At 30.4% G+C, this 22,067-nt stretch overlaps 2 protein-coding genes across 2 annotated transcripts in view; one reads left to right on the plus strand and one right to left on the minus strand.

Moving 5' to 3' along the window:
- LOC123668366 (coiled-coil domain-containing protein CG32809) overlaps nt 1–22,067 on the minus strand; it is a 169,589-nt gene that overhangs the window by 31,021 nt on the left and 116,501 nt on the right. The window lies entirely within an intron of this gene.
- On the plus strand, nt 14–21,291 carry LOC123668368. The gene is made up of 9 exons (XM_045602101.1): nt 14–74; nt 12,363–12,499; nt 13,051–13,313; nt 17,260–17,380; nt 18,814–18,907; nt 19,215–19,308; nt 19,435–20,076; nt 20,273–20,451; nt 20,599–21,291. Exons 2-9 carry the CDS (start codon nt 12,366–12,368, stop codon nt 20,770–20,772), a joined length of 1,701 nt encoding a protein of 566 aa, XP_045458057.1. The 5' UTR covers nt 14–74; nt 12,363–12,365; the 3' UTR covers nt 20,773–21,291.

The raw sequence follows: 22,067 nt of genomic DNA on the forward strand, positions 1-22,067 counted from the left end.
GCCGTCAGCTGGTCAGTTCTTGTAGTGTTTGTGGTTGCGTGTACGCGTCTCAGCGGTGAATTGGTGATTTTATTGTAAGTAAAATTTACTATCTTTTATTATTATTATTATTATATTAGTAAATATAGAATATTATTATTTTATATACGTAATGTAAACTAATTATTTAAGCGGTTTTTTAACAATAGACGCTTTGCGAGTTATATGCAGCGCGAAATAATTTATGTATTATATATTAAATAATAATTAATGTATTAAATATTCTTATTAATGTTACTACATTTGTAATTTGTATTTATTACCAATTGTTGCATTATTTGACATAATCGCATTAAATTACATATATTAGAGTAAATATCATTCATTTTTTTAACGAACATTTTTTACTTTATTACTAACGACTGAATTTTTTTTTACTAAAATCGGCGTCGATGATTATTATGTATCTAATAAGGCATTTGAGGACAGAAGACAAAATATTAGGCGTAATTATTGATTATTGAAAATAATATGTTATCTACTCAAATATCTATCAAAATAAGGACATGCTTCTTAATCAAAATAAATTAATAATAAAATTTATGTTAATTTTGTACTACTTTGTACATGAAAGTCACGTATGGAAAAATGTTCATCAGCCTGATTTCGAAATTTAGCCATAACCAAATCTAGGCTTCGATTTGAGAGGCCAATTGTGCAGTTTGTTATTTGGAACAGTCTATATTCTCATCCTACGTCCATATAAAAAATAAACAAACAAAATTAGGAAATTATTATTATCATATAATTATTAAAAAAAAAAATTAAGTCTTTAACAACTATTTACAAAAACTAACCTTTTTTGTTATTATATATTATCTATTTCCCTTGAAAATAAAGTCAGTCATGTTACTCAGTGGTTAAGTAGAATTTTCTTGGTATTTTTTTAAATCCCAGGTTTATAAGTTATCTAATATAGAAATGAAAAAAAAGAAAATATTGAATCTATTCATACATAATCTACATATAGTCAGTATATAAGTACTATATAACAAACATATTATAATGCATGTATAATTTATTTTACATGCATTATAATATGTTTGTCATGTATAATTTATTTTACATGCATTATGCATATATTATTATAATATTAAGCAAATAGAAAATGAAATCCACGAATTATCATATATTTAAGAGTATGCAATCCGTATGGGATGCACAAAATCGGCTTAAATATTATTAAAGTTAATGAGCTGAAACGCGGATGAAACTAAAGCTGTAACGAGTCGACATACGTGTTTGTTAATAACTTTTAAACTGCAAAAATATTTTACACGAACGGATTATGAATCGAATTAATTTGACGCTTTTACTTATCAAGCTTTGAGTCAACTCGTTTATTATCTTCCTCTTGAGGGTGACGCGCCGTATCCATCGGAGCGCACACTCAATGCAAGCAGGGTAGGGTAGTAAGCAGGGGGTAACTTTCCTCACTTCTTCTTAATTTCTGTTATCTTTCGTTTATGACTAATCAGCTTCTATGAAACGTACTTCGAACACTGTCCGCGTGGAATTTAACAAAAAACATTATTATTCAGTTTGCAGAGTTATAAAATAAATACATTTCTAAATTAAAAGTGGCCTAAGTTACTCTTTATTACATCAGCTATATGGTAGTGAAAAGAGATTAGCCGGAAAAAACAGACAAACAGACAGACAAAAATTGTAAAAAATGTGATTTTGGTATATATACCCTGTATATGGATTTAGTAAAAAGCGGTTATTTTAATATTACAAACAGACACTCCAATTTTATTTATTTGTATAGATATAGCCTTTCACTTGTATCTGGATAGATTCTAAACAAAAAAGGAGTTTTCGAATCAGTCCAAACATAAAGTGGTCTCAAGGTTAAAAATTTACTTATTTATAAAAAAATACATAAATTATTAGTAATATATAGAAAAAAACAAATAAAATTAAAATACTACAATCTGCATACCAAAAAAAATACTGTCATTTTTCAATACAGTATATTTTTATTTACAGTCAAAGTCAAAGATAACTAAGTGATGTATAAAGAATCCAAATGAAAATACAATATACCATCGCAAAAGTCTTTTATTAGACAATCAAAATATCTAATTAAACCCCTGCCGTAAAACCATGTAAAAAAATTGAAACTTCTCCTATATACTTCTACATATTTTATTGTGCATATTCTTACACATACGTTATATACTTTTTTGTGTTACACTATCCGTTTATTGACATACTCGTAACTATGTAGATCTAAACACCACGCGGAAACAGGCGAGGGTCGTCTGATTTTAGTATGTGAAATTATATAATTTATGATTTACCGATTATGAATAATTATGATATACAAACTATATTATATTTATTATATTTATATTTATTATATTTATTATATTTCCTAATAATTATGGTATTATAGAATCCGTACGTTGTAACGAAGAATCTTGGCCAATGATTATATTATTTACCGCATCCCAAGCGCAAAATTCCATCGGCTTTGTTTTAGAAATCTAGATATAAACTTCTACGCTTACAGCTTAAAAAATAAAACAATTTATACTTTAAACATAAACTTTTGTGTTATTTTATACCTTTAGAAGATGATTTTCTGTTAACGTTGGATATACCTGGCTTTTAACAAAAAAATTTAACATGAATTTTTGTCTCTAACTTTTGTATGAACTTACATTCCCCGTAAGACATAAATATTAAGTGCGAAAAAAAATATATTCGGATTAGACATTGCTTAAGACGTAGTCGTTGTGAGTTCTTGGTCTCTTCTTATCTTGAAAAAAAAAAAAGAAAAACTTTATATCGATGAAATAGAAACTTTAGTCGTATATTATCTTTCTTATAATAACGGATTACAGATAGTACTATATACAATAACCCAAAGAGTGAGACAATTAAACTTAAAATTAAGAACTTCGAATATTAGTGATAGTACTCATTAGGCAACAAGATCCAAGTGAAATTCGTTAAACGCGTGGTTGGAATCTTAGCAATATTTTATCAGCGTATTTGTCAAACAAAGAGAAAATATTATTGAAAATGAACAATGAAACATTAACAACTCATATTGAAAAAATCTTTTGTAATTTAATTAATTGGAAATATTCCTACGCTCATGTGAGGAATGTCTGTGTGAACAGTATCAATAATAGCAGCATAACGACGAAAGTACTTCCTTCAATATAATATAATATGATTTTTGGGATAAGTAATTTTAACTTATACTGTAACATATAAACATATAACAGAGGCGTGTAGTATTTTTATCTAATGTACAAAATTTTATATCTTAATCGGCTTTATGATTCAATGAAAATTATTTTAATTTAAAGATGTTTTTCATAGGATTAATTATCGAAAAAGGAGGTCGTCATATCAAATTTACTTTTTTATGTGTGTTACCTCATATTTTTATTTGGTGTACCGATATTGATGATTCTTTTTTAAAGTGAAAGCTGGTTTTTATCATGAAGTTTAATTTAAATTCGATCAACATCTGACTAGTACTTTTTGAGTTATCTATAATAAATAATGAGTATTTAATTGACTGTTTTATCGACTACCTACGTTATATTACGTGATAATTTGTGAAATTAAATGTGATTGAATGAATGAGTGAATGAAAATTAAATTCGGGTTTTTCCGTTTGCTAGCTAACACAATAATTGTTTGTTTTTTATTTAATTTTACGGACCAATTTGTTTTATTTTCAAAACACACATAGGTATGTTAAAATTATCCACGAATACAGACACATATATAAGTTATTGAATATTTTATACTATAAATTAATAGAAAAGCTGCTGTTGACACATAGTATGTAAATCGTAAGAAGTTTAACCTCCTTATGTTTTTTATTCTTGCATTATAATCTGATTAGTTAATATTTATGTAACATCAATCCAAATCATTTTTGAGAGAAAATTTTTGAGTGACCTTTATGTAAATTAATGGTGTGTATATTAACGCTACATATTTGTAAAAACATGCAGTTTTATATTTATTAGAAAAGACGTATCTCAACACATCCCTTTAAGCGTCTGTATGTATGTGGATGACGTCATCACTTAACGGGTAAAAAAAAATTTTTTTTCGAATACAGACATGCATAAACCTTATTTTTAAACTACCTGGACCATTCAACCATTTTCTGTTATTGATATAAAACAATTGATTTTTTTGAAATTATTTGAGATATTACGTACTTATTTATTGGTTCGTACAAAGTCTTGAATAGTAAAAGATAACGAGCACTGATGATAAACTCCCGAAACACATCGCCCAGGTGTTTTTTCCGTTCTTTTAATTTTCTTTGTATTTTTTTCATTTTCTTCTTCTCGGGTAACTTTTTGTCTACACCTGCTAATAATGGTAGATTCTCTGACGCTCTTTATTTTTTGTAAATATAATTATATAATCTAAATTATTTTGAAACTACTAATCATGGCGCTTGTAAACATATTGTATTCTTTTAGATCTTATTTTTCTAAGCAGGTTGAAGGTCCATAAGTTTTTTACATTCAGGTACATCTCCGCAAGTGGTTCTAGCTTTTTTCCCAAAATATGATATACTCTTGAATGACGAGATTTGCGCTTTTATTAACAGCCAATTTCATTCCAACGAATGTTAAAAAATTTCTGCATAAACTTTAAGGATAGACGGTAACTTTGCGTCAATTTTTGATGGTTTATGATAATGTACATATGTATTAAGAAAGTCCTTTTTATGAATTCTTAATATTTATATAATATTAATACGAATAAACAAGAATTAATAACAAATACCACAGTACATACCGTTACTTCCGCGCAATTTGTATAAACACGATTTGATGCAAGGCTAGTGTGGTTTTTAAGCGACTTCAAAAAAGGAGGAGGTTACTCAATTCGGGTATATTCGGGGATAGCTTCGTCGTTTAAGAACCGGTTTTGGTAATTCTTTTTTTGTTGGAAAGTAGATATTCTAAGTGTGGTGCCATAATAAGGAAATCAAGATCTGATGATGGGATCCCAGAGAAATTAAGAAAAACCCTCGAAATTCCGCATAACTTTTTACTGTGTGTACCGATTTTGATAATTTTTAATTTAAGAATCGAAAGGCGATGTTTATCATGTGGTCACAATTAAATTTCATCAAGATATGATTACAACTTTTATAGTAGTCTTTGATAATGCGTAGTTACTTGACTGTTTATTCGTCTACCTACGTTGTATTACTTGCCGATGTGTTTAGAGCCGGTTTTTTTTTTCGAAACACAATTATTATTTAATTTTTAAAAGCAAATGAACAAATCTAAGATCGTTCGAAACAAAAAACTTTAAAAATAAGGGATACCTAATTATATATTTAATTTTTTGGATAGTTAATATTTTATTATAAATGTATGTTTAGAACTTAATAAGTTGCGTTGTAGTCTACTTCACAACAGTCGAGCTCACTAGAGACAGAATCGTGATCATTATTTCACGACAGGTCTGCTAATTTTCTTGTCATTATTTCTCTTGTCATTATTTCTCAGGCAAAATATTATCAATTTTATTCCTTGATTGCTCATTAGGTGTTTTCAACGACGACATTTGAAACCTCAGGGATAATAACAGCCGCTGTACTTAAAATGTCACAGTTCTATACACTGATTTTATCTTCATGTAAATTATACACGCTTAGTGTTGCAGTATATTTTTTTTAATCATAACTTGATGGCACATTATGTTGGCGAGCAACATCTGCTTGAAATGAACAGACTATTTTAATAATTGTTTCGAGCAAGAGGCGTAAGGCCTTGTGAAAAATATTTGAAATTTTGTGTTATGGCAAAATAACGTTTGCGGGGTCAGCAAGTTAAAATGTATTTTTGCTAAGTGCTATAAAAAATTAGAACTAGTTGTTGCCAGGAAATATGTAAGATGTAGGGCAGTTATCAAGCCAGTGTTGCATCTGGAAACTAACATTTTCCTTAATATTAACCAACTTCCATAGGGTAATTTAAAAGCATTTATCGCCGTAGGGAATAACGCTTAGTTATCGGCTCTTGAATTTCTATAGCTCATGGCGCGCAGATCGGATACACGATAAATCAATGCTATTATTCTGATAAATTGCACGTCGAGACAGGAAGCTAACAACATCGACGGTTAGACGCGACGTTAACCATTAAAATATAAAAAATTACTTTGAAACTATCTGTAAAAAGGGTAAGCGCTTCGACGATTATTATTATTTTTATCGTCGATTTACATCCCAGATTCATTAGCGAAATGACAACCTAATCTAGAATAATAAATAGAATAATAAATTAGTAAAATAATTTTTACTCAAACCTAACATATTTAACGGAAAATAGTAGCGGATAGATAGCATTATTTACTTCCTTATGTAACGCCGCAAAGAAGCTTAATGTAACCGATTTACACGAATTAAGTAATCTTTATCGAAGATGGCTTATCTCAGGTGTGCGGCTGCTCTATCGCATTATATTACGAGAGTACTAGCGCCGTAGCACGGAAGCGTGTTGCGTAAGCTGTTTGAATAATTTCTCTAATGCGATTCGAATTCGCATCTCGCATTCTATGATAGTTCTGAGTATTACCGATTGACATTATTTTCTAATCCGTGTTTTCACCTGCTAGCCGCTGTATAAGTTATACGATACTCAATAGCGTGTCACTTGTTGCTTTTTGTTGGAATGATTTAGTATTCTAAGCCATTGCTTGTCTGTCTGAACTGTTTAATTTACGAAGTTTTGAAGGAGTATTGACTACATATAACAACTTACTTTGCAAGTCCTTTCCATTCATTTGCACGAACTAAAGAAGTTTTTACAACTTTTATCGTTGTAATAAAAGGTTTGTAATATTCACACGCATATCATTTTAATAAAAATGTGTTATTAATCTATATATATATATATATATATATATATATATATATATATATATGAATAAAATTGAAGTGGTGTCAGTCTGTGATTAGCCACCCTCCTATTAGAAGCAAGCTGGGACTGAAAACTCAAGTTAAAAGATGCAAACAACCAAATAGGTATATCAAGTCACAATAGTATCAAGACAGTAATTTTTAAGTTTATTTTTTAAATTAATTGGTGTAATACTCTCAATCAATTTTGATGGTAGGTCATTTATTAGTAGTCTAGGCACCCAATAAGCAGTTGTTCACTCACCATATGTGTTGTGTATGCGCCTAGTAGTCCATAACCGGTTTTTTGCGATAGCACGGGTGTAAGTAGGGTGTTTAATATGTTGCCAGAATTTTTAATTTAAATAATTTTCCTTCAACATTATATACTTAAATTAAATGTTAACTGCTAAGATATTACAATGTTTAAAAAATTTTAGGTCATTATCAGAGTGTTTATGTCTATCCGTAAAGTTTAAAATGGCTTTAATTATTTTTATTTGATGTTTTAAGATTCTTTCAGTGTACGTTTTATAAGTCCGTCCGTAGTTACTTAGACCGTATCTAATGTGAGATCCAGCAATTGCGTTATCCATTAAAATTTTGATTTTATTTATTTGATAGAGGAGGTTGTGGAGCAACATACAGGCTACTTTTTTTTCCGGAAAAACCGTGTTTACCGCCCCCGACTACCGCCTAGATAGATATGAAATAACCAAACGTTTTCTATTAAATAGGACAATTTTTGCGAGCGGAACCGTTTATGTGTTTGTGTAAACGCTCTAATCTCAGAAACTACTGGTTCGAATTAAAAAAATATTTTGGTGTTGGAAAACCTTTATATATATATAAAATTAAGTGTTGTCTGTATGTCCTTTATAGAATCGTAAACTTTGCATTTTGATCATGTCATGATTTTCAGCCAAGTGTTGTGTATAAGCCCACAAAGGATTCTGAGATGGTACGACAAAAAAAAAGCGTAACAACGCGCGCAGGGTACAGCTAGCAAAATACATAAATAGTAAAAGCAAATTAAAATATTACATTCTGCACACCAAAAATATTTACTCTGTTTTTTCCAGACTTTTCAGCTATTTTTTTTATTATTTACATGTTAATTAAAATTTTGATTTGAAATGTTTGTCTACATCTCTCTCTGTCTCTAGAACAGATCAAATAAGATAAAGTAGGTGACATGGCAACATATACTTTTTATTCGACAATTCGCACGGGGTCAGGATCTTGCAGTTAAAAGAATAACGAGTAAAGGTCGCGGGTACAGCTGGTTTTAAAATATAATCGAAAATAAGCTAATTAACAAAAAAAATAAAATAAAAAAAAAAAAAAAAAAACAAAATTCATTAGTAAATAAATAACATTAATTAGTTATAATTAATCCAAAAATAGAATAAATCTAATTGTGTTCAATTTTATAAGCGTAGGTGTACCTACTTAGAAAACCATTTAATTATGTTAAAACATTGCAAATTAAAAAAAATATAGTCAGATTTTAGAAAAAAATTAAACAGATTAAAAAAGCGTAATGATATCAAAAGCTAATTTAAAACATAGTTAATCATATTCCTACAAATGCGTAAATATTTTCCTTGAATTCTAGAAAAATCTTAAGAGTCGGTGGTATAGACAGACATACAAGGAAATATTGTGTAGCGACGGTATAAAAGTTTTTTGTAAAGTTTACTATAAAAATGAAAATTTTAACGAAGACAATAAATTTGTGGTTGTCTTATGTCTATTTAAATTTGTGAATGGTACTTACTTTTGATTTATGCCATATGTCATAAAATAAAAGTAAATAAACCAATGGATCTGGTAACATTTTGATAGATCTCGTAATTTGGTAGATTTAATAGAGGCGACATGAAATATATGCTTTTAAAAATTTTGCTCTCCACTCCATCGAGAAAGAGGACAAAACGTGAAAGGTTCATTTTATCAAAAAGTAATTTGATCTGAGAGTTCATTTTAAAGGTAAAAGCCGTGTGAACGCTTCGTTTAAAAATGACAAACTAATTTTTAATATGACGTATTATTCAGAAATGAATTCTATATTTGACATAATTATGTAGATTTATTCGTTGATTTAATGTTTTTCAGTTGTGCCGACATATCTACATTAATTTTCCATACAAATGCTTCGTGACTTTTTTTTTTGTTTTTGTTATCGGAGCCAACAAATAAATCATGTTAAATAGGAAACTATTGCTTCCTTGTTTATTATTTAGTGTCAAAGAAAATCGCATAAAATTCAGTAAAAAAATCGAACTACTAAAATGATCATGAATAATTCACCAGCGAAATCTAATAGATGCATAGTGAATTGTAATGCAATTTTATAAAGCATTTTTATGATTTTCTAATTATATTTGACCACCTCTCGAACTTTCGGCCAAACTTTTTTCAATATTTCCATTTCGATATCCGCTGTCCAAAAAGTTTATACACTCAAGAAATTGACATTAAAATGGAAATGTGAATAAATAAAACTGAGAATCATTTCTTGTTTTATTTTAATTTTCAAATCACTAATTATTATGATATTTTATTTCATTAAAACATTTTAGGCTTCCGTATAACTGCGGTAGTGGCTAAAGTTACGGTACAAACTGTACTACTCTTAATTTGTGTACTCTTAGTACGTGAAGTGGTACAGGTGTAAGTCCAGGGGGATTTTATTTATTTATTTATTTAACAACTTATTGCACATTTATTAATTACATAAGGAAAATAACAATAATTTAACGTAAAAAAGTGCAAAGGATTTCTTACTTGTTAATTGAAATACAGGAATTTTAAAGACGAATTCGTGTATAAATGACTAAATTGATTTTTTCCTTTGGTATATATTTGAACATTTTGAGTAACAAATACTTGAATTTTACAGAAGTTACTTATATAGTGGATTCCCCATTTTTTTTTGTTATATATATCGCCATCTTTTTAAATTTTCTTTTACATAAACCTTGTTTCGAACACAAAGCTATATTTAATTAATATGAATTATCAAATTTGGTGCAGTCGTTCGGAAGTTATGCTCGTACATACATTACGCCGATTAATTTTTATTTATACATTTTACATGGGAACAAATTGAAAATGCACGTATGGCATTGAAAACTGTAACCAAACAAACGTGGTCTCTTGTATTTGCAAACGATTCGATGGCGCACTTATGAATACAAACATAGATATGCAATAACAGAGGTACTCGTATACAGATTTAAGCCACAATATCTCTATAATCTGAGTCCCGAGCTATTTCCCACAGCTTCGAAGCTGTCCATTTCAGAATTGACTGTGTTTATGTTAAAGTGAAATGTTAGAATTTTTCAAAGGAAACTTACTCGATAGAAATGCTCTTGTTTATGATAGAGTTATGTCAAACAGAAACGATACTCGACCACACAAAGAAAGTCATTATAAATCGAAAGGGAGTTTGATTGTGTAATTATTCTTTTTTTGGTTCATAAAAATAAAGTACATAATTATGTTGCAATGAATCGGTGCATTTCTCGAATAACACTCAATGTCGGTTATCCACGCAGGCAGTGAAGCGAGGCACTGCACAGACGAACGCGGATGTGTGAACACGTAACACTACTTTTCCCTCCACGCCCGTTCGACTGTACCGTATCAAGAATCACGCTTTTATCTCGTTTATTTCTATTTTCATACATTTTAATCGCCCTACACTTGAAAATGTCGTGTCTATTATGCAAAGTATGTTATTAACTTAATGTACGCAAATTGACGCGTTGAAACGTAACATTGAACGCAGTTCATCATGAATATAAGAAATGAACAAATATAATGTAACTAAGGGATTTGAATAATATTTAGAAAAATAAATAACAAGGAAAATTACACAAATTTATGATTCCACAAACAAACGCCGGTAAACGGCAGCGCTCTATCTCTGTAACACAAATAATCGCGGTTATCGATAGCAACTGTAACAGTAGACTGGTAAACACGGACGCGCAGCAATGTACACAAAGAGCCACTAAAGACTTGCCATTGGTTGGTTCTACTGACACGAGAGCTTTATAACAGAAACTGCGAAACGCGAAACTTCATTCCAAACCACTTGCAAAGCTAAAATATTCACATTTCTTTATAAAAATATTATATTCAGAAAATAAAGTGAAAAAAAAAACAACTCTTTCTCTTCGATTGACAAATCTGATTGCTACTACATCATATCGAAATTTCAGTAGAAAACGGTTTAAATCTGTAATATGCGTGATCGCGATTATTTCTACTTGTGATCGTTTCCCATACGAACCGGCAATATCAGTTTCTATCCGTCAAGAAAACGTTTTCGTTAATTTATTCAACAAATTGTTTATTGACGATATATCCTATTGGTTTATATGTTTGTGAATTTGAAAAAACGATAATTTTGATCGAATCAAGTCGTCAGGTACAACTTAGGATTTTTAGAAGTCACATAAGTAACATAGTCACATAACTGAGGTAGGACACAGGAGGAAATATTCTGCTCAGAATGTAGAACATGCCCGACTGGGAAAGTACCTTGAACTTCCAGAAGATCACAGCAATCAAACAATACTGTTTTCAAGCAGTGTTGTGTATTCTTGTAGTGAGTAAGGTGACCACCGGAGCCACCAGAGCTCCCAGGGAGGATCGGGGGGGGGGGGGGGGGTTGGATGCCGGTTCTGTAATGCGCTTGCAATGCTTCTGGTGTCGCAGGCGTCTATAAGCTACGTTAATCACGTACCACCAGCGGAGCCGTACGCGTGTTTGTCGACCTAGTTATATAAAAACAATAAGACAATGAGATGTGACTTAATAACCTTTACCATCGTTCCATTATAAATTTTGAATTTTAGTTCCAAATACTAAATTCCGTATTTATAATTAACATATTCTACTTATATGAAAAACATTAATGATACCAGTAAAACAATAATTATTATAGGTAAGACGATGTTGTTTTCCATATTTATTCTTACTAGTGGTTGCCCAGAGGTCAAAATTCGACTATAATTAAAAATTTAATTTAAAGAAAACCAAAAAGGATTGAAAATAAAGAAGCTTTTTTTAAACTTTTGAATTTGACTACAGACGACAATCAACAAAAGGGAATATGTGTGTGTGTGTGTGTATCAAATACATGGTAGCGTGTGTAATGTTTTTTTATTAATTTAATATATTTTTATGCATAATACTCGTATTTAAAAAAATATCAGAATTCTGCACTCCTTCTCTATATAAACTATAAGTGTACGAAATTTCATACTCCTCCGCCCGCGCAATTTTCGTATAAAGGGGTACAAAGTTTTTGCTTCACGTATTAATATGTAGGATATGTCTTACTACCGATAACTAAAGTTTCAAACATAATTAATCAATTTATTTTATATTGTTTCAGACAATGCGGATAATACTAATATTAGCGCTGTTAGTGGCGGCGACAGCAGGCGAGGCTGACTGGCAGCCGATTATACCGGATACACCATTGGTGTATGCCACATTCTCAAAATCTCCCGAAAAAATATTAGATGCCAGGTATAGTATATTAGTTTCATCAAATAAAATGCATTTGGATACTCCGAAAAAAGGTAGTGAAAAAAAGAATTGTGTAATAAAAGAAATCATATTGGAATACGTTTATCGTATGGAATGCAACTGAATGTAATTAAAAAATTGTCAGAAGAAAAGCAACTTCATTTACATTAGCAATCCAATTGATGTACGAAACGTTGTTAGTAAAATTAAAACTCAAACACAGTGGGAAGCAATATATCTACTTTCAAATTAATTTATTTTGACAGCTGAATAAATTGGATTGGATGACAAAGCCATTACAATAAGAGAGGGGTAAGCCCATCAACAATGCCAAAGGGTATTTTAGCTAATTATAACCTATTGGTTTCGATGGGCAACGTGTAGGGAGCAAAGCACGTATTGTGTATTGTATTATACTGCATGTCTCTTTCATGTCCTATCTTTAATCTTACAACGGGAAACAATAAATGATAAAATAACTTGAACTGTCAAACATTTTTTTTTTTAATTATTTAATTTGTTACAATTTTATGTCTTTTATTTTATTTTAGTTCCCACTTAAAGATAGTCAATCGAAGACCAATACAATCAAGGCCACCTTCCTTCACATCCAACAAGCTATCTAATTTATTCAACTCAGCCCCGTCCGAAGGGTCTGACTCCTGCAGTGTATACAAAGTGTCTATGAACCAAGAGCTGTTCTACCAGTATGTTGATTACGAAACCTCGCTACCAGATCTTAAGGAATTTACACTTTGTATGTGGACCAAGTTCCATAACCATTCTGATGATCATCCGCTATTTTCATATGCCGGTTAGTACAAAATAATATAATTAGCAATTATTGCTTATTTTATAGATTTACTTAGCGATTCTAAATTAATAAATTGTTGTTGGCAATATATACAATAAGTACGTGTTACATATTTACACGCACATACACTATAGAATACAAGCAAACGAGCTCTGTTCCAGCGAAAATAGAGAAAACTAATTTCACCAGATATGAGACCAAGCTAGATTAATTTTTCAGTACAGTAAGCCTACTGACCTTTCATGGACTCGTAGATTCTCTTTAGACTTATTGTAGCTTATGCATATTTACAATGAGACGACTAAATAGCTATTTATAATTAAATATCTTATAACACAAAATTACATCTCTGTAATCTTGTCAAAATTCTTGAACCTGCACCGTAAAACCTTTCTAGATCGTTCCTTTATAATGAAAAAATAATTGTCAGTATAAAAATCGCGAGAGATAAACTTTTGAAACTATGTGACAATAGTTATTATGTATATTGCATAAAATGATTTAAACAGGATATCAATTTCGGTACTAAATCAATTTCATCAATTAATTTTAGTGTTGAAATTTACCACACCGTTGTAATACCTACCTACTCGTAAATTCTCAGTGCATATACATATTAAGTAACTTCGTCACGGAATCAGTACTGGTTTTAAAGGTTTGATCTGGTTTCAAAATATTTAATGACGCCACCATAAAACGTAAGAAGTTATATTTCATTTTGAACATGTTTATATAATTTTTGTAAACATTAGACTTCGTATAATTCTTGACTATAAATATTTAATGGAACAAGGTAAATTGGTAATAGTAAACTCTATTTATTATATATTATTTAGTCGCTAAATTATTAACCAAAATAGTCAAAAAGAATATGTGTCATTAAAAGCACAATAAAAGATAAGTAATTGTTAGTAACTACTTTTGAACGTTTAGTCGCCTTGAATGTGAATCAAATAAGACACTTTTCTTTGTATAAGTATTGAGCTAAGTGAAAATTACGTATATAAGACGAATCTTGGACAGATCAGCAATTAGAACATCACACTCAAAACAACATATATATAGCATTAACATTAAAATTATAGTCACAGTGATTTTCTGGAGTGAAACTTAATCGAACTGACTTTGATAAAAAAATTTAAAGCAAATGCGAGAAAACAGAAAATAAATTAACAATTATGAATTATTTCCTAATGAAAAATGTATTGACACATTAATCGGAAAAGTAGCGAGCTCATGTTTAATTTTATGGTATTTTTCGTATAAACATGTTATATCTATTATTTGTAAGACGTTAATGGGCCTAAAATATCTTAAATATTTATAAAATATTGGTTTTTGTTTTTTAATTGAAATAAAACTGGTAATCGCGGGTTTTGTTTGAATAGTGAATAGTTTGTTTAACATAATATATTATTTAGTTATCAACTACTCATAATATTTAGTGGTTCGAAATGCCTGTCTCCTTTATCCGTTTGATAAATTTACCCTACTTATCGACACGCATTACAAAATACAATGTGGCAGTTTAAGGAAGGTTGCATAAGCGAAGCGAGTCGTGACCGGACTTTTGGTACACTGCGAGTCATATCAAAAGATTTTCCATTTACCCCGAACAACATGTTGTAGCTAAATAGCGGAGAATTTTTTCTAGTCACATAAAAACTACTCGAATTATTTTGTATTTCTCATGTATTTGTTATTTTTCTAATATTTTAAGCAGTGTCACACATCTTAAGCAGATGTTAATTTTAATCTATGTAGTTTTGTTTTTAGTAACGTATATATATATTCTTTATTGCACTTAAATTTTTTGTACAGATATTAATATACAAATTTGGTTAGCAACGGTGGACTTATCTCTAAAAGAGATCTCTTCCAGCCAACCTGTGATAGTGAGAACTAATGTTATATACAGATTCTTAAAAATAAAAAGCTAATTAAATAATATTCATAACAGCATACAATATATGTATATATATTATTTATATATACGCTACATTTACATACTATATACATATACACACTACTACTTATAAAGATCATACACATAAATATTACATATATATCTACATAAAATACACATATAATATACATATTATACAATACACAATAAAAGTAAACATTAATGAAAAGATATTTATGGATTCATTTGAGCGAGGAAGTGTTGTTTTAGCTTCTTTTTGAAGGTATAGATAGAAGGACTAAGCTAGATATATTTAGGAAGTTTGTTCCAGAGCGATGCACCATATACCGAAAAAGAATGCAAGCGGAATTTTGTGTTGCTTTTCGGTATGTCGAGCATTGTAGTGATGCAAGACCGCCTAGAACGTGTGGGAGAAGGGAGAATTTGGAAACGAACGTAAAATTATCAAACGAAAATTTAAAATATATCATTCATCACATTTATATTTACTAATTCTCTTATAACATATTTCGCAGATTTTATTTAAATTCATCTAACAGATAAAAATGAAAATAGTATAAACAAAAAAGTAAAAAGCAAACTTATGATAAGTGGAAGTTAATTGATATCGATCACTCTTTTTCAGCCTTGCAAGGCTCAAGTAAAAGTTGCAAACTTGCAATTGAAGCATTTTTTAAAATAAATATTTTTAAACAATTCTGTACTAACTATATTCTACTCCTGATTCTGAATTTTCTTTTTTTATTTTACTGTAATCAGAAGTAAATTATTATTATGACCTAATTTCATTTAAGATCAATATAGTACATTATTTTATTAAATATCTCTTAAGATTCAGTTAAGCATAAAATTATTATCATCATATAATTATATTAATACGCTAAGGTTTAAGATGTTTGGCTCCCTTTTTAGAAAAAGTCTCTCAATTATTCGGTCGGTAAATTTTTTACTTATTGAGTACGAATTATTCGCACGGGTATTACTAGTTTTATTAATAAGGATAATAAAGCACGATCAACTTTATATATTTCAAAACACCTCTTTTTGACATAAGAATATATAACTATACAAATAAATAAAATTGGAGTGTCTGTTTTTAATATTAAAACAACAATAATAATAATAATAAGCATAGCAACGTACGCAGAGGGTATAGCTAGTAATATATATGTTAAGATTTTGTCATGTTTATTGTAACTATGTTATTATCGAAAAGTAATTAAAGATATGAAAATCGATTCTTTTTATTAAGTATATAACAAAACACATAACAAGTTAAGGCTATTTACTTAAAGGCAATCACATCGGATTTATTCTATTCGACAAATAGGCGAGACATATAGATCGTTAAAGTAACGTAATTACAGGATCCCCGTAATAATTTTTCCGTTCATTATATCCATTTCGGTTACTAAGTCAACGTGTCTTATTTGGGATAGTCGTATTCGAATTCAACTTCCGTCGTGTTGTATTATATTGTTGTCGTATGCTCCATACTTTAGTGAGATTTATTCTAAATCTATTTATATTCCGACATAACTTTTAATTGATGGAGTCGGTGCAAAACATAACTCATATTCAAACATCTACAGTTAAAGGCTGCAAATATACTATACTCTAATTAAGAAATAGGATACCACCTCGCTCCTCCATTGTTAGTTGGTTTATATTCGAGTTTGATTTTTGGGGTGAGTAAGGTGACCTGAGCTCCTGGGGAAGTATTGGGGGTTCAGCAACGCGTTTGCGATGCTACCGGTGTTGCAGGCGTCTATTAGCTACGGTAATCGCTTACTATCAGGTCAGCTGTGTGCTGGTTTGTCAACCTAGTGGTATAAAAAAGTGTGCCAAATTTCATGATTGTAGATTAAAAAGTTTACACGAGTTGTTAAGTGTTCAAAAGTAGCTCAAAATGGTTCGTGTACACACGCACATGACAAGCCGACACGCGTCTCGATTTTGTTTTAGATTAGGTATACTTATTTCTTTTTAATAATGTTTTCCTCTTTTATTTCATATAAGTCGAGGACAGTCCAAAGGAAATTTCCTCGTGGATTTCAAATACCAAAGAGGCGAGTTACTTCAGCATGGCGGTGCATGGACAAACTTTCTTCAGACTCAACTATCCTTTGAAGCTTAATACGTAAGATCACTTCTATTATCATAATATCAGTTTGCGTTATTTGTCTCTGAGCTATTTAAGGGTACGTACAAAGTAGTAATTATATTAAAAATACTTTAGTGTACCAACTATTTTATATATTTAAGAGCGAAATCATATTTATAGCTCTGATTTATTTATAAAATTTATATTAAATACAAATGTACTTGTTAATTCAATTGTTTGAAGTACAGCATTCGTAAATACCATAAATATAAAAAGACTGATAAAATATAAATCAATATACTTTCAAAACAGCAAAACTAAATAAAATAAAAACACAAATTTTACAATATAATTTAAAAATTTAACATAAAGTTTGTACCTAACAACAAAACTTACAAAACATAGAAATAAAAAAAAAAAAACTATAGTCAGAAGTTAAACGCTTTGACACGAACTTTTTCGAACAATTCACCATAATTGGAAACAAAAGTAAACAGAACCAACGATTCACAATTTCGTCCGAGTGTATTCAAACAAATGTTGCGTAGATTTTTATGTTATGAAATCACGAACTGTGTAGTAACACACGTAACTGTTATTCAAGAGCCGCTAATTTTCAATGTGTTTTGTTATGCAGAATGTTAAAGATTAATAGTTACAGTTCCACTAACAGTTTTTGTTTTTTAATATGTAAATAATTAGTACTATCTTCAATTTTACTTTAACAAAATCATGAATTTCGCTTACATAATCGCGATCGGTTATTTCCTCAAGTGTCACATACTTGTTACATTTTAACAACGGCGGAACTGACATTTGAGTGAAAGTAATGAACACTAAGTAGTAGTTACATTGGCACATTTTTTTTATTTGATTATTCATTTGGAACGTGAGAATTAATTTATAAAATATAATTTCCAAAAAAACAAATAAGTATATGCATGAGTAGTTTGGCTGACCAACATAATATAGCAGAATAAATTAAAAAAAAAATTACGATATAAAATAATACATATACAAGTAGCTCGTGTATATAAAGATTATATACGAGTTTAAGAAACCGTCACAATTCGGATGAAGAAAAAAAAACGTGGAACCGACGGTGCATACGGGCACATGTTATATTGACCAAAGGTAAAACAAGACCATATATAGGTGCATATAAATATGACGTTGTTTGAAAACTCTTGTAAAGTTAGTGCTCACTGCCAATGTAAGGTTGAGATACTAGGACAATATTACGTCGATTTTTGATCAGACAAAATTGTAATGTTGATTAAGATAACGCTTTATATATTCTATTAAAAATAAATCAGGGCCATGTAAACAATAATTTTATGTTACAGATATGGACTTTTTAATCGAAACAGCGATTACTAGTCCAATGACTTTATTAAATTTCAGCAAAGATATTGACAAGCCCAAAGTTACAAAATATTTTTAACACTATGTTTTATACTATGTTTTAGTTGGTACCACTCATGCCAATCATGGAATGGAAAAACAGGAGAATGGCAAGTTTGGGTACAAGGTGAAAGAGTCGGCAGAGGTTTCCACAATAGGGTAAATTTCTAATAACAATAATAAAATAAATATGATATCTTGAACAGATTTGAAAAATATTGCAAGTTTGTATTAGTATGTCTTTAATTTGATAAGGAGCGGTTGCCTTGTACAGTTTTAGCGAGCATCGTGTCACACACGTCGTAATTAGTTGAAGTAGGTTAACTTTGAGTTGCAGCAGCGTTCTGGCGTCGCTAGCATTAGTTCATTAATTACTAGTCGAGATATGAAAATTATGAATAAATTTCAGTCATTTGCACTTATTATCACGCATATCCTTTTCTTAATTATAATCATTTTTTTACAGCTTGTTGGACACATTATTAAAGGTGGAGGTACTGCTATAAGCGGCCAAGAACAATCACTTCTATATAAAAAAGATGAAGCGCAACCATCAATAAGTATGCGTTATCGCGTTTTATATTATTGTTTTTAAGTCTATTTAAAACATTTAAAGCATCTTATAACTTATATCTTATATTTTTGCAATAAGCATGAAGATATATAAGATTTATATAATTTTTCAGAACAATCAGGCCTAATTGGTGAAATTACGATGCTTCAATTATATCACGTCGCTTTGACTGCTGGTAAAGCTCATAAAGATCACAAGCATCATCACGTACATCATTTTAAACATGACGGAACCCCCTTCGAAGCATCCACTGAAGCTGTTACAGAACCACCACCACCTCAAGCGACTCCTTTGGGCAATGGAAACTTTTTAATCGGAGGTCAATTACAAAGACCGGCTAACCTCAACTTGGCTCGTCCTTCGCAACAAATGATACCTGTACAACTTCCTAATGGTCTTCAACTGCAACAAGAATTTGCTAATGGACAACTAGGAAACCGAATTGTCTCAGAACAGTTCCTTAATAGCATTCAACCCATTGCAAGCAATCAACTTACAGCTAATGCTCAGGTTCCACAGATACCACTAGTTGGTTTATCGGTTACTCCTGTTGAACAAACTCAACGTTACTCCTCGAGACCTTTAGGGCCTAACAAGGGTGCAACTGTTGTTTTGTCTGGGTCACTGATTAATCCCGCAAACGTACAATATATTGACGATACGGCCAATTCTCATAACTTGTTCAAACGTAATTCTCAAAAAAGAGACAAAAGAGACAATCCTGAAAAGGAATTGGTAGAAGAAATTACTTCAGGTAAATAAAAATAGTTAACTTTTAAATTTATTTACTTGCAGCGCATACTAAGGCCTAGCTTCATATGAAATACTGTCGAACATAGAACATTAAATATACATTTTAATATTCAAATCAAAAATTTATATAATGACAATGGTTGAACAGATTACCCGTTTATATTACGTGTAACTTATACTATTATTTTTTGTAACAGGTAAAAAGGATAAGCGAGGCCTTGTAGCTTTATCGGATGGATCTATTGTCGATGAAGCTTTGCTCGGTCCTAACACTCTCGAAGACAAAGAAGAGGAGTTAATGTTCCAACAGTCATTACTTAGTGGCTTAGCTGGCGTCGTTGGTAATATACCAGTGCAGAACTTACAAAAGAAAAATGTAAGTTGTGTGTTATATATTTAAAACATTATCAATTCCAAGTATCTATATACTTTGGATATATTGTTAATATTTCGCCATAATAACACATTAAATATTTACGTTATGTGAATTTATATTTCAATTTCATATAATTTCACTTTACAGGTGGATGAGCGAGAGCCTGCTGAAGCAGAAGTAAAAGCTGTGATGCAAGTTTGCAGTGGATGTGCACCTGAACCATTTAAAAAAGCCCTCATTCTCTCTTGGAGATCAACCCCTAAAAAACTTTATAGTGGAGCACATTACTACAAAGGGTTACCTATCTGTCGCGCTTTCTAATCCTATGTCGCAGCATGAGTTTGAATTGTGATGTGGTAAAAAAAAATTCACAGAGGATAACACGGTACAAAATTGCCCGATTAATGTAAAAGTCTTCTAAATATGAATTTAAGCCAGTTTCTTATCAAAAACTCTTACAGTACATTCTCTAATAAATTAGCTTTTACGTTTTATATTAAATTTTAGCCATATTCTAACCAAATTAAATTAGCTTGGAATTTAATTATAGGAATCAAAAAGTAGCTGTTTTCATTTTGTGCTTCATTTTATCTTATTATCTACGGTTAATAATATAATTTAAAAAATATTAAAATTTTCAAAATGTCCAGATGATTGTTTTAAAATCATATTATTATATCAGATGTGAAATAATTTTGCATGAACTTGAACTTGCCATCGCAATTTATTTATTGTAGTCGTAAGATAGCCTTGATAACTTACATTTGTAATTTGTTTAATACTAGCGATAAGATTTTTACCAACTTGTTACCATTTTTAAAATATATTTTAAAAATATAATGTTCATTTTAATGTAACCCTTTTAAGATTACTTTAAAGATTACTTTTTTTATTTATTATATCAAACGAAGAACTGAACTTTAATAAGAAATTTACGAAACCGGGGAAAAATATTCTTTTTTGAAGGCTTCCGTTGCGTGCGCTACATAAACGGTTAAAGTTATCTAAAAATTATGTAGGATGAAAATAATCACCATTAATAATTGTAATTAAAACCGCGACAACATGTCTCATCACTCCAGCCTATCGCAGTTCACTGCTACATATAGGCCTCCACAAGTTCTCGCTGGAGGGATCATGTGGCCTGCAGATCCGACACCCTCCAATTAAAGTGGTTGAAGGCTCCCGTATAAATTTTGGTCGGTATTGCACCCCTAAGTGCTGAAGCCGACATACGGTCTAGGAATGCCTACCCAGGCATTCTGGATATCACCCGTAAATGGGTTCCCCTGCGATAACAAAAAAAAAGGCCTCCACAAGTTCGATCGGCTTTTTAAGTTCCAAGGAGGTAGTGGAACTACGTTATCACTTAGTCGCCTCTTACGACACCCACTCGAAGAGAGGGGTTGGCTATATTCTGTACTGGCGTAACCACACATGTCTATCCATAGCTACATGTCTATCTTTTAAGATTAACTCATTTTTGCCTTTTTTATGGTAATCAAGGTTGTTCTAGTGTTTTTTTAGAACAACATTGTCATTGACGGCATTATTTGATTTCAGTGAATATCTTTGAAGATACTACAGTATTAAACCTCCGTAAAGAATCAATTATC

This window comes from Melitaea cinxia, chromosome Z (assembly GCF_905220565.1).
Source record: "Melitaea cinxia chromosome Z, ilMelCinx1.1, whole genome shotgun sequence".
NCBI classification, from domain to species: domain Eukaryota; kingdom Metazoa; phylum Arthropoda; class Insecta; order Lepidoptera; family Nymphalidae; genus Melitaea; species Melitaea cinxia.

What these genes read in the sequence shown, in the direction of transcription:
- LOC123668368 (XM_045602101.1), top strand. Translation starts at nt 12,366, where the DNA reads ATGCGGATAATACTAATATTAGCGCTGTTAGTGGCGGCGACAGCAGGC. An exon ending in TCCGCTATTTTCATATGCCG is followed by an intron (nt 13,314 to 17,259) that starts GTTAGTACAAAA and finishes ATTTCATATAAG; the next exon opens with TCGAGGACAGTCCAAAGGAA. An exon ending in TATCCTTTGAAGCTTAATAC is followed by an intron (nt 17,381 to 18,813) that starts GTAAGATCACTT and finishes ACTATGTTTTAG; the next exon opens with TTGGTACCACTCATGCCAAT.